This window comes from Trachemys scripta, chromosome 1 (genome assembly GCF_013100865.1).
Source record: "Trachemys scripta elegans isolate TJP31775 chromosome 1, CAS_Tse_1.0, whole genome shotgun sequence".
NCBI classification, from domain to species: domain Eukaryota; kingdom Metazoa; phylum Chordata; order Testudines; family Emydidae; genus Trachemys; species Trachemys scripta.
Genome location: NC_048298.1, coordinates 199,239,007 through 199,252,402, shown reverse-complemented (window position 1 = coordinate 199,252,402; position 13,396 = coordinate 199,239,007). Strand labels below are relative to the sequence as shown.

The window sequence follows — 13,396 nt, the reverse complement described above, 5'->3', positions numbered from 1 at the left end:
GCCGGTCTCCTCAGTTCCTTCTCTACCACGGAGGCCCCCCAACTCCGAAGTAGAGGGGAGGAGGGTGGGTAGTGGAGCACCCACAGGGACACTCATCTCGAAGAACGTCAGTTACTGCACAGGGTGAGTAACCTCCTCTTCTTCGAGAGAGATGTCCCTGTGGGTGCTCCACTACAGGTGTCTTAAAAGCCGTGTATCTTAAGGAGGTAGGGACTTCGGATCTGGTAGGAACGCCGTTGAAAGTACCGCCCTGCCCAAGCGTATGTCAGATAGAGGGCCTTGAGTAAGGGCATAGTGTTTAACAAATGTGTGGTCAGAGGACCAGGTGGCCGCTTTACAAATGTCAGCCAGGGGAACTTTGCGTAAGAACACGACAGAGGCAGCCAGAGATCTAGTGGAGTGTGTTCTAATGCCGTCTGGAGGTGTAACCCTCTTCATCTAATAGCACAGTCGGATACACTGGGAGATCCAGTTCGAGAGTCTCTGGGTAGAAATAGGCATGCCTTTGGAGCGCTCTGCAATAGAGACAAAAAGTCTGGAGGAAGTTCTAAAAGATTTGGTTCTATCCAAATAGAAGGACAAGGCTCTGCGTACATCTAGTGTATGCATTGAGGTTTCGAATGAGTTCGCATGTGGTTTCGGAAAAAAAGTCGGCAGGTGTATGGGTTCATTAATGTGGAATGACGAGTGTACCTTTGGAAGAAATTTGGGGTGTAATCTGAGGGTAACCTTGTCTTTAAAAAATATCGTATATGGTTGGTGTGCCATAAGAGCTGCTATTTCTCCTGCCCGTCTGGCAGAGGTAATTGCCACTAGAAATGCTGTTTTCATCGAGAGGTGTAAAAGGGAGCACGTGGCTTGGGGTTCGAATGGTTGTTGAGTTAGGCCAGACAGTACCAGATGAAGGTCCCACGGGGTGGTCGGTGGTTTAATGTCTGGGTATAAGGTTTGTAGTCCCTTGAGGAAACACTTCGTGATAGCGTGAGCAAAGACAGACATGTCATCAATTCTGTCGTGGAAAGTTGTAATAGCAGCTAAATGGACCCTGATGGAGCTGAAAGAAAGGCCGGATTGCTTAAGGCCCAATAGATAGTCAAGTATAATCGAAAGAGGTACCGAGGTAGGACAAAGGTGTTTAGCAGAACACCAATGTGTGAATCGTTTCCACTTTTGAAGATAGGTCGTGCGAGTAGATTGCGTTCTGCTATGTAGGAGCACCCTTTGAACTTGTTCAGAGCAGTCTAATTCGCTTTGGGAAAACCATGTAGGAATCAGGCCTTGAGGTGAAGCATGGACAGGTTGGGATGGAGAAAACGGCCGTGTTGTTGAGATAGAAGGTTTGGGATGAGCGGCAGGGAGATTGGTGGTTGGATTGACATTCTAGTGAGGAACGGAAACCACGGTTGTCTGGGCCACGATGGGGCAATGAGGATCACCTTGGCTCGGTCCGTTCGTATTTTTATCAGAACCCTGTTGAGAACTGGTATCGGGGGAAATGCATACAATAGGTTTCGGTGCCATGAGATCATGAATGCGTCCCCCAGGGAATGTTTGCCCAGTCCTGCTCTGGAGCAGAAATTGGAACATTTCTTGTTTTTTGTAGTTGCAAAGAGGTCTATCGTTGGGTAACCCCAAGTGCTGAATACATTGTGAATGGTTTTCTCGTCTATCTCCCACTCGTGGTCCCATGGGAAGTGTCTGCTTAGTTCATCCGCTGTGGTGTTCATGATCCCGGGAAGATAGGCTGCTGATACCCGGATGTTGTTTGCAATGCACCAATTCCAGAGCTTCATAACCTCTGTGCACAGCGAATGGGATCGAGCTCCTCCCTGCCTGTTTACGTAAAACATGCATGCAATGTTGTCTGTCATTATGCGTACGTGATGATGCTTGATTAGTGGCAGGAAGTGACGGCACGCGTTGCGAATGGCTCGAAGTTCTAGAACATTTATGTGCAGGGAGGTCTTGGTTGGTGACCATAGCCCCTGTACTGTGTGATGAGACATATGTGCACCCCAACCTGTCATAGATGCATCGGTGGTCAGGATGAGTGATGGAGCCTGCTGAAGAAACGGGACTCCAGAGCAGAGGTTGGAGTGAACGGTCCACCAATGTAGCGAATCTTTGACTGGAGCAGGCAGGGAGAGAGTCTTGTTTAAAGAGTGCATATTCGGTTTGTAGACCGTTGCCAGCCACGCTTGGAAGCACCTCATGTATAGGCATGCATTCTGGACGACAAAAGTGCACGAGGCCATGTGACCTGGTAGTTGTAGGCCGTCTCGGGCAGTCACCTGTGGACTGTTGCGAATAATTGTGGCCAGTTGGTTTATGGAATTGAAGCGACCGGGTGGGAGCGATACCAACCCCGTCCGGGAGTCGAGGTCTGCGCCTATGAACTGCAGGTGCTGGGTGGGGCGTAATGTGGATTTGTCTCATTGAATGAAGCACGTCGTTCGTGGTAGAAGCGAAAAGTTTGTCACCGTCGAAGGGAAGATCTTCAATGGTGCTCTGAACTTCTCAAGGAAAAAAGGAGGAGGAGAGCCATGAGCCCCGTCGCATGACTATTGCTGTAGCGGTCGATCTTGCCGCTGTGTTGGCTACATCGAGGGCTGCTTGGAGAGCGGTGCGTGATATGGCTTGTCCCTCAGAAACCATAGCTCTGAACTGTTGTTTTCTCTGTTCTGGAATGTCATCAATAAAGTCCATGAATTTATTATAGTTTTTGTGGTCGTATTTTGCCAGGACTGCAGTATAATTAGCTATACGAAATTGGAGGGTGGAGGATGCATATACTTTGCGACCAAAAAGGTCCAATCGCTTGCTTTCTTTGTTGGGTGGGGCGGAACGAGAATACTGTTGTCTAGCCCTCTGGTTCGCAGCGTCTACTACCAATGAATTTGGTGCTGGGTGGGTAAAAAGGAATTCAGAATCCTTTGGAGAAATAAAATACTTCCTGTCTGCTTGTTTGCAGGTAGGTAGGCTTGTCGCTGGAGTCTGCCAGATGGACTTAGCGGGTTCTAAAAGGGCTGCGTTAATTGGTAATGCCACCCTGGAGGAAGAAGGGGGCTGTAGGATGTTCGTTAGCTCATGCTGTTGTTCAGTGACCACCTCCAAGTTAATTCTCAGGTCACTGGCAACTCTTTTAAAGAAGTCCTGGAATTTTGCATATTCGTCCGAGGGAGTCGGAGGAAGGGGAAGTAATGCTTCTTCAGGTGCTAGCTCCGGCTCTGTTGGAATAGGAGCAGGGCTAGGTTTATCCTGGAAGCGTGACTGTGTTGCCAGGTGTCTCGTGTCACTGGCATATTCGTTAGGAGGCGGCGCTGGATCGGTGTTGCGCCTGGTCGAGTGGCCATGGGGCATGTATTCCCGAGGGTACGATGCCCATGGTGTCCAGTATTGCCATGGTGGCGGGTAGGGCATAGGTGGTGCCATCCAGGGGTTCACCCCCCAGGAGGCAGGGTCCTGAGAGTGGGATGAGGTAATTTTCTCATAACCTCTATTGCCCAGGGTCTGGGGCTGGGAGTCATGATATGGAGAAAAAACTCCCTGTGGATCTGTTTCCTCCTCACTGGGGGAAAACTGCTCAGATCCTGACTCAGGCATTGGAGAAGAATATTCATTCATCAGGGGAGACTGCAGGGTAGGTGATACCAGGAGATCTGCTGTCTGGGTAAAGTGAGGTAATGAAGCTCCTGCGGGAGGTGAAAACTGAGCCGGGAGAGGCTGCCGTACAGGAGCATTCCTGCGATCGGGGTTTTTGCCTGTAATCTCTGTATCAGACTGCACGGCAGGGGTTGGTGCCGCGGTCGGTGCCGGGCGGGCAATATCAGCCTGCCTGGGGTCAGGCATGTTGTGGAATGTCGGCACCGCATCATTCGCGGTGCCGAACGGTGCCGTAATAGAGGCAGGCAACTGGAAGCCTGATGCCTCGGCACCGGAGCCTTGTGCCGCCACCGGAGCCTCAGGCGGCTTTTGCGCGGTTCCTGAAGAGCCCGGCTCATGAAAGTTGCTGAGGCGAGGGAACACAGGCAAAGAGACCGTTGACCTGCCTGGAGATACTTTGTGCCTCATAGCCTTGTTTGGTGAAGAAGGGTGCCCCTTCTTTGTAGATTTTTTCAGTTTTTTTGAGGCGGGGGGGGCTGTGGCGGGCTGCGGAGCCGGCTTCAGCGCCTGGGTCTGAAACTGACCCGATAGACTTTTGGAGGAGGAGCAGTTTAAGTTTAAGCTCCCTGTCCTTCCGTGCCCTGGAGCTGAGTTTACAGCAATGGGCACATTTTTGGGGAATGTGAGCTTCCTCCAAACATTTTATACACTTTGAGTGTCCATCTGATAATGGGATAGCTTCCTTGCACGTAGCACAGCGCTTGAAGCCTGTGGAGCCCGGCATAGCCGCGGCTGAGAGAAAAAAAATTTTTTTTTTTTTAAACAGATAAACGGGGTAATTAACTACACTAACAGAGAAAACTGACAACAACTAGTTACTAAAGGGTAATTGTAGCAAGAGTGAAGGATTTTCTAATGAGTCTGCTGAGCTCCGTCTCAGGCCGGGGACGGTTGAGAAGGAACTGAGGAGACCGGCCACGCATGCGTACTATCAACCTAGATTCACAGCGGGGGGCAGCTTCTGAGCATGCGTGGCCGCTATGAGTACTGCTGCAAAAATCTCTGGGCAAAGGTGCAGGGACGCACCAACACCTGTAGTGGAGCACCCACAGGGACATCTCTCGAAGAAGAACTTGTACTTATTACCCACAACAGCATATGCACAACTCCCAATTTTGTACACGTTACCCATTTTGCACAAACTGAGGCATGCCCTTGGCAGGCACAGCTTAGGTGCAAAGTTTTACAAATGTTCTCATAACTGTTGTATATATCATTAACAACGTTAAGATATAAAGACATTGACAGAACACACTTTCTAGTCTTACCAGGTCATTGACCAGAATGATGGTGCAATAGCGCTTTTCCAGATTAAAAGGAAGAAAGTAAAGATCCAGGTTTGCAGAACTTCTCCCTTCTAAGTACAGTGTGCACACTGGACTGAAGAACTCTTGTAGGTGATTGAATCGATTAACTGCCAAAACATGATTTAAGGGTTGTTTATACACAGTAACAAAGCTGGTAAAGGCTAAAGTACCTGTTCCAATATAAAAACATAGCAAGCTATAATAGCATGCCCTAGGAACTAGTATTTAAGTTGCTCTCAAATCACAAAAACAGTAAAACTGCATGCTATACAAAAGTTACATAAACAAATTATGCTAATTCATTCCTTTCATGCTTGCCAAGCCTATGCATACACACCTTTTTTAGCTGCACAGCTCAGAAAGAGCAAGACTATGTTGGATAAACTACCACTCTATATTCACAAAAAATAAAATCTTCCGAGATATACAGTAGATATGTAAATTACTCCTGCAAGAGGCAAGGGTACTGCTTTATACTTTTTTAAACTAATATGATTGCTCCCTCAATGAGACTAGCTGCATGACAATATGAAACTGGGAAATCCTCAAGCATGCACAGAAATTAAAATGTGCATGTTTGCTTTTGATGGACAGCATTTTAAGTACGTTGAAGACTATGATTACAACATAGTACACATTACATTGTGTACTGTAATTGTTGCATTTTCAAAAATAACACAAATGATTAGATGGTCTTTCAAAACTTAACACAAACAAAGCTTTTTCCCCAGCTAGCAATGATTTCATTAATCAGGTCTATAAACACTCAATTCATGCTCCATTCTGATTGTTTTCCTTATTCCTGTTTCATAATGGCAATATTTATAGTATATTCAGTGCTCTTCAGGTGGTTCAAGTGTTTTAAAAGATTACCTGAAAAGAATTTTTAAAAATTCAGGCTAGGATGTCAACAAGACAGCTTTGGATATCTGTCATATTTCAGACTCTGTCACATATCAGCTCAATAACTACAAAAGACTCAACTTAATCATCTCCTCCATGAGACACTCCCTTATATGTTGGATGTGAGGGGTGAATGGGACACAGCCAAGTACCCTTAAAGTCTCTGTAGCCCAGAAAATATAAACATTTAACATGCTGATCTGATGCACACATTCTGGACATAAAGAATGTGTAAAGTCCAATTTTCATTCAAGCTTAGCCACCTCAACCCTCCAGGGCGATGAACTGATTAGAGGCCAGATGTGAAAACGGAGCCAAAACAAATGGGTCAGAGATAGCACTGATACACATGGTGACAGCTCATTTAGGAACAAATCAGTATTGAAAGCTGACCTCCAGAAAAAAGTGGCTGATGCAAGAAACCAAAATCAAACAGAAACCACACACACATCACTTTTTCCCCATAACAACAATGCAAATAAAACAAACTCACTATCCTAAAATACAGGGCCATCCTTAGGATGTATGGGGCCCTACGCAGTATTATTAAACTGCTGTCCCTATGCCTGATGGCAGCCCGGGGATGGTGGGGATGGACGAGGCAGCAAAGCATACCAAGACACCCAGCCTGCCTCACGGTGGTGGAGAGTCACAGTTCCCCGCAGAGACCCCCGTACCCTCTCCCTCACGCAAAATGAGCAGCGCCAACGCATTCAGTTCTGTGAATACGGCCCCTGCCTAAGGACACTGCAGTGCGCGTTGGGTGTGTGGGAGCCAACCTGCTGTCCTGGCGGTGGGTGAAGCTGCTGCTTGGGGTGGCTAGCTCCCCAGCCCACCTCTTCTGCATGTGGCCCTGCCCATACTCCACCTCTGCTCCACCCCAGACTCCACCCTGCCCAGACCCCACCCTCTCCCCACTGCCTCCCTTCTCTCTTCCCTTCCCCATTCTGCTCACCCCCTCCCAGCCAAATCCATGAACCCAAATGAAGCAAATGACATTTGGGGAAAAACAACAACAACAACAACAACACTCTTCTACAATTTCTTTCTAAAGAAAATGGAGCATGTTTTCCACTGCATGCCAGATGGTGAAGACTGGACATGCAGAAGGTACCTAATTAAAAGCACTAAACTTGGAAATAAAACATGTCAGTCACAGGTTTTTTGATATGCCCTGAAGTTTGTCAGAGATTTATTTGCAAAAACTTTGTCTTGCTGAATACAACGTTAAATATTATGGAATACATGATGCACCTCTTCTCTGTTTTACATTTTCTTAATCAGTATTTCTAAGCTGATTTTATATTTTAAACGTACTCTTAAGCCTTCATAAAGTAATCATTCCAGATTACTACATATTTAACTCACTGAAACAAAGACATTATTTTAAATTAATCAGTCACAGAGGTTTCAAGTATTCATAACAATGTTCATTGCTTTTAGAAAAAGGGAACACTAATTTACTTTGTGTGATCTCCATAACAATAGATATGTTTATGAAATTTCACCAACTTTAAAAAATACATTTCCAAAGATTTTAGGCATAACAAATTATTTTATATCGTACTAGGTACTGATTTTGCTGGAGGGTTCTCTTAAAACTAGTTCATCAGATAATCGGAAGTAAAGAACGGGAAACTCTTTGTCCAGCTACCTGGAAGGAAAGGGGTGTTGTTCCTTTAAGGGGCGGTGGGATGAGGAGAGGAGAGTGAAGGGAGAAACAGATGGACAGAAAGGACAGGAAGACTTTGGAAGCAAGTTTTTTTTACTATACTAATTAAAATTAAAATGTGTATTTTAGATAAGGGTGGTCTTTTGAAGGATCTATTTAGAAAACTATATGTCTGAAGATCCAAGCATTTAAGGCTAAAGATGATTGTGCATCTAAAAATCTATGCAAGGATTTTTTTAGAGATGTGACTTTATAATCTTCACCAACTCAATAATGAAATATTTTTAAAACAAATTTTAAACTAAGATCCTGTAGACAAACATGTTCTGAGTAAATATTACAGTAATGCACAACTGTTTGTCAGTAAATTCAGAAACTGACAGTATATACCTGGGGGTTGGCAAATGCCTGTTGAATGGCTTCATGACCACTTGAATGGCTCTTTAACAGTTTCAATGTTGTGCTAATAGGTCTGGCAGGCTGGAGGCTTTTTCACTTTTAAGTTTCTAGATCCCCTCCAGAGTAAAAGTCACCAGGCTGCAGCAGCTAGCTGTGGGAGCCTGCAGGAATGGTCAGAACAAGGATAGGAAGAGCTGGGAGGGTGGACACTTAAGACCCAGTGGTGCCCCAAATTTTCAGGTGCCCTATGCAGCCGGGTATTCTGGGTATTCCTAAGGACGGCCCTGCTAAAGTAGACCAACAACCAATGTAGTGCTGCAAATGAAGACCCGGCACTTCCAAAATCCTTTTTTGCGTGTATACCAAACAGTCCAATGGTTGAGTGGGCACTTGTACAGTTCTAATAGCTACTGCTTTTTAGACGACTCTGAGGTAGCAGTGCACCTTTAAAGGGGAATGCTCAATGATGTGCTGGAGGGAACTCTCAAAGATCATACTGAGAGGAAGGTTAGGCTGATTTCCTAGATTCTGATAGTGCCCTCTTCCTGTCGGGATACTGCAAAATTATCCTTGATATAAGTTACTTAACTTTGGGGGCTCACAGAAACATTTCTGAAGAGCAATTACACACATGCACACACAAAACGTATTTTGCATCAATTAGCAGATATTTTCAGAAAATTCTGCAAAAGATACACCTAGCTACTCAATACAAGGTCTTTACCCTTTGTGACAGACCCAGACCAGTGGGGTACAGGAGTCTGGTAGAGGGCAAATATACTGGTCACTGGATGAGTAGTTTTCTGTTCCCTGAGTGACCAGAGCAGGGGCTGCACTAGAGTAATCAGGAACCTGCTAGAACCAGTTAAGGCAAGCAGGCTAATTAGGACAACTGGAGCCAATTAAGAAGAAGCTGCTAGAATCAATTAAGGCAGGCTAATCAGGGCATCTGGTTTTAAAAGGAGCTCACTTCAGTTTGTGGTGGGTGTGTGAGGAGCTGGGAGCAAGAGACACAAGGAGCCGAGAGTGAGAGGGTGTGCTGCTGGAGGACTGAGGAGCACAAGTGTTATCAGACACCAGGAGGAAGGTCCTGTGGTGAGAATAAGGAAGGTGTTTGGAGGAGACACCATGGAGAAGTAGCAGCCCAGGGAGTTGTAGCTGTCATGCAGCGGTTACAGGAGCACAGGGCCCTGGGCTGAAACCCAGAGTAGAGGGTGGGCCCGGGTTCCCCCCCAAACCTCCCAATTGACCTGGACTGTGGGTTCTTCCAGACAGGAAGGTCTCTGGGCTGTTCCCCAACCCACATGGTGAATCTCCGAGGCAAGAAAATCCGCCAATAAGCACAGGACCCACCAAGATAGAGGAGGAACTTTGTCACACCTTTAACCCATGAGTTTTCAATCTGGAGGTCGCAATCAGGTATAAGGAGATTGCAACTACCTCTTCCTTACCATATTGCTAAATGGATAGGGAATCTGAGATCAGAGAGACAATATCAAATCATAAGGGACAGAAAAATGTTAAGAACCATTGCTGTAATCCCTCCCTCCCTTCCAATTATCTGAACTGAACACAGTGCTATATTATTAATATACTCAGTATAGCTTTCAAGGACCAAATATAAAAATTTCCACATCATATAGAGAACATTATTATACAGAAGCCATATCCCAAAATGTAGTGCAACATACAATAGATATAAAGACAACCTCGGTATTTCAGAATTATTCTGGTACTAGTAGTACTGATATAGCAAGTCTCAGTTTTCCATAGGGCCATACGTAAATGCAATAATATTTTGCTCAAGTATGCAGTGAACTTCAAGGAACTGCCCTGCAGATTTTGTGCAACTGAACTTTCTTGAGGGAATCTACCTATGCCAGCACCATAACTCCCAATGAATAAATCTGGACATAACTCTTGAATCAAAACTATTAGGGAATGAAAGTGAAAAATCTATGGACAATCAATCATTTTAAATAATTCTTTCATATCCAACACTGATAAGCTGGAGGGGTTTCAAAGGAGCCCCTTGTTAGAAGAGCCAGTCTTTGAGCCCTGTAAAGGAGAATCTCAGCTTTCTTTCTTTTTTAATAAATTCTTTAGCTGTAAAATGTATTACTAAACTTGCATGGTCTATCTAAATATAAAACGTCTGCAGACAAATCTGTAATACAAGTATCTATCTATTATTGTATATGTTTTAACTTTTAAAGATTCTGTTCATTCACATTGGTTCCCCATGTATTCCAAAAGTCATTAGTTAAAACAAATTTTGCAGAAAAATTAAATTTTAGAAGTACTTACAGCCATTTGAGTTGTTCTCTTTGTGACACAGTACATCTTCACCTCCCACGTCACTTGTACTATTCAGTACATTACATTCAGAACTAGTGAAAGAGAGAAAAAGCAACATGCTAACTGAGCTGTAATTTATAATATTAAATAAAATGGTGTCTTCACATTTCATACATATAGGAATGCTATTTGTCAGATTTTGTAATCTGACAAATACGGTTTTAAGAAAGTGATTTTGGCATAATCTACCAGTAGAAGATACTGAATTTTATTCTGTTCGTAAGTTATTGTTACTTCTATCTCCTAAAACAGTACATTCCTTCTTCAATTCATCTACATGTTCTTTTTCAAACTAAACAGATAATCAAACTCCACATATAAAAAAGCAGGTTACAAGTGCAAAAATTATGATTGCTGGTGATTGGCAAATCAGCTCCAAGTGTATATGCCCAATAACAATTTTGAGTTAATACGAATAAATTTAGTCCCAGTTCTCTTTCCCCTGTCCCGCAATCTTCATATTACTACAAACCTATAAGAATTCATTTAATTATAAATTCACCATGGACTTTCTTCCAAGAGGGATTAAATAACATTAATGCAACATTAAGACTGACATTTTGAAATTACAGAAAACAAGACATTCAGGAAAGCTACTTACCTTCCCTACCGCACAGCAGTAATCAAAGGATATATATTAAAAGAAAGTGAAGGTCTCAAATACTACAGCTATGGAAACCATGTAACTACCAAAGATAGAACATTCCCTGAAAAGTTCACTTCCATGCATCTAGGGTGACTAGACAGCAAGTGTGAAAAATCGGGACAGGGGGTGGGGGATTATAAGCGCGTATATAAGACAAAGCCCCAAATATCTGGACTGTCCCTATAAAATCGGGACATCTAGTCACCCTACATGCATCTGCAAACATACCAACAGAAGCATGACTTGTAACAATGAGGACTACACAATTTGAGATTGTGATCTGGATCTTTCATTAATCAAATGGGCTTTTCAGTTGGTTACCAACCAATGTAAGTTCTTCACTAGTCAAATGCAGGTGTATTGACATGAACCGTGTTTTGGGTAATTTTATGTTTGAGGGAGAAGGAAGAAAACTGAAAAATCTTTTAAGGCATTTTACATCAAATTGTTTTTATATTCACTAGAGAACTTTAAAATTTATTAATGTTGAACATTGCTGAAACCCCTACCCAATCATAACAAATCCTGCTTTTTTGTGTTTTTACTTGAGCACTTGGGTTGAAGACGGTAAAGGTAATAAACCATACCAAATTATACAGTAGATGTATAAGATTTTTTATGTTTACGATCATTGATAAGGATTTGGTTTTGATAGTTGGCAGCATGCCTATAACCTGGGCTTGGTACTACTTAGAGTGTTAAATCAAAGTGAATAAAAATGAATGAATTTGAGGCCAAATCCTGCCATTCTTGGGCACCCAAATCTCCCCTGAGTAAAGACTGAAGGATTTGACCTGAAATTAACTTTTTTCCAAATTGACTTTGATTTAACATACAGTACTAAGCAATACCAATCCCAGGTTTTAAGTGACCTGACTTCAGTCAATGGGAGACATGTCTGAATAAGGACTCCAGGAATGACCCTATGGGATAAATAATTTCCAATAGCAAGGCTTGTGGTAACTCACAACTGAAGCATAAAATTGACTCTCCTTTATAACATCCAGAACTGTAAGAGACGTTGGGATTATATAACTGGAGAGTCTCCTTTAGTTCAATAAGTGGAACTAGAGTTTTAAACTTCAAAGGTTCCTGGTATCACAGACATCTGGGATAGTACTCCGTGCAGTTGAAGAAATTTCAAATACAATGAATGTGTCACTTGAATTTTTACTTATTTAGGTCCAGATTCTGCACTGGTATCTTCTAGCGCAGTGGTTCTCAAAGCCAGTCCGCCGCTTGTTCAGGGAAAGCCCCTGGTGGGCCCGGATGGTTTGTTTACCTGTCGCATCCGCAGGTTCAGCCGATCGCGGCTCCCACTGGCTGCGGTTCGCCGCTTCAGGCCAACGGGGGCTGTGGGAAGCGGCACGGGCCGAGGGACGTGCTGGCCACCTTTCCCGCAGCCTCCATTGGACTGGAGCGGCAAACCGCGGCCAGTGGGAGCTGCAATTGGCCGAACCTGTGGACACAGCAGGTAAACAAACCAGCCCGGCCCACCAGGGGCTTTCCTTGAACAAGTGGCAGACCGGCTTTGGGTAAAATGTACCACCTGTGCAAAGTTCCGTTGATTTCAGTGGGAGTCTGCATATGTGCAGGAGTCTATGCTAGTGGTTCCCAATGATTGGGGCCTTAGTTACTTCTCACATTTTAAACTTCAACACACCTGAAATTTTATCTTGTCTCATTTATTCTTGTTAGGCTCCCTCCCTCCACGGTGTCTATTGTTTTTAATGCTTGTTATTTACTTATAGAATTAGACATCACAAGTTGAACTGCATGCATTTTGTCGTTTTCTCATGGACATTTCTAATCCATGTTGAACAATAACTATATCACAATTCATAGGAAGTATGGAGGTGAAATGTGTTTCTTGCCAATTTTACATTTCAGGAAGAAAGAGAGGTTACTTATGAGTAACTGTACTTCTTTTAGTAGATTGTGGGTACAGATTCAAACCCTAGGGTGTGCCTATGCACTCTGCACCAGATATAACCCTTTGTAATGCAGTGCCACCACTCACTATGCATGCTCCTTCAAAGGAATGAGCGTTTGGGCCCAAGTTCTTATAAGATGTCATACCCCAGAGTCCCCTCAGTTCCTTTCAACCAGCAAAACACCACACATTATTCATCTGAATGAAAACCAACCCAAAACCTGTTTATTGGCAACTTTTATGTTCCAGGGAAAAGGGAAAGATACTGAGAACCTTTTCTAAACCCAATACATCATGGATTCAGTCTTGGCCTCATTGATGTCAATGGCATTTTTGTCACTGAATTCAATGGAGCCAGGATTTCACACCCTCGTTTTCACCCTGTGTCTCTAACATGCTTTGGAATGTACAGATGACAAGTGCTACATAGTATGTAATAACCTTTTCTTCTACATCCTCTAGAGCAGTGGTTTTCAAGCTGTGGGTCACAACCTAGTACTGGATTGCGGAATGGA

At 43.8% G+C, this 13,396-nt stretch overlaps 1 protein-coding gene across 1 annotated transcript in view; it reads right to left on the bottom strand.

Annotated features, from left to right (window-relative positions):
• CFAP47 (cilia and flagella associated protein 47) overlaps positions 1-13,396 on the bottom strand; it is a 660,392-nt gene that overhangs the window by 379,398 nt on the left and 267,598 nt on the right. Inside the window, exons 41-42 of the mRNA XM_034754614.1 lie at positions 10,252-10,334; positions 4,932-5,077 (exon numbers count right to left, since the gene is read on the bottom strand). Of these exons, the coding sequence (XP_034610505.1) occupies positions 4,932-5,077; positions 10,252-10,334 (229 nt within the window). The remainder of the gene's footprint in view (positions 1-4,931; positions 5,078-10,251; positions 10,335-13,396) is intronic.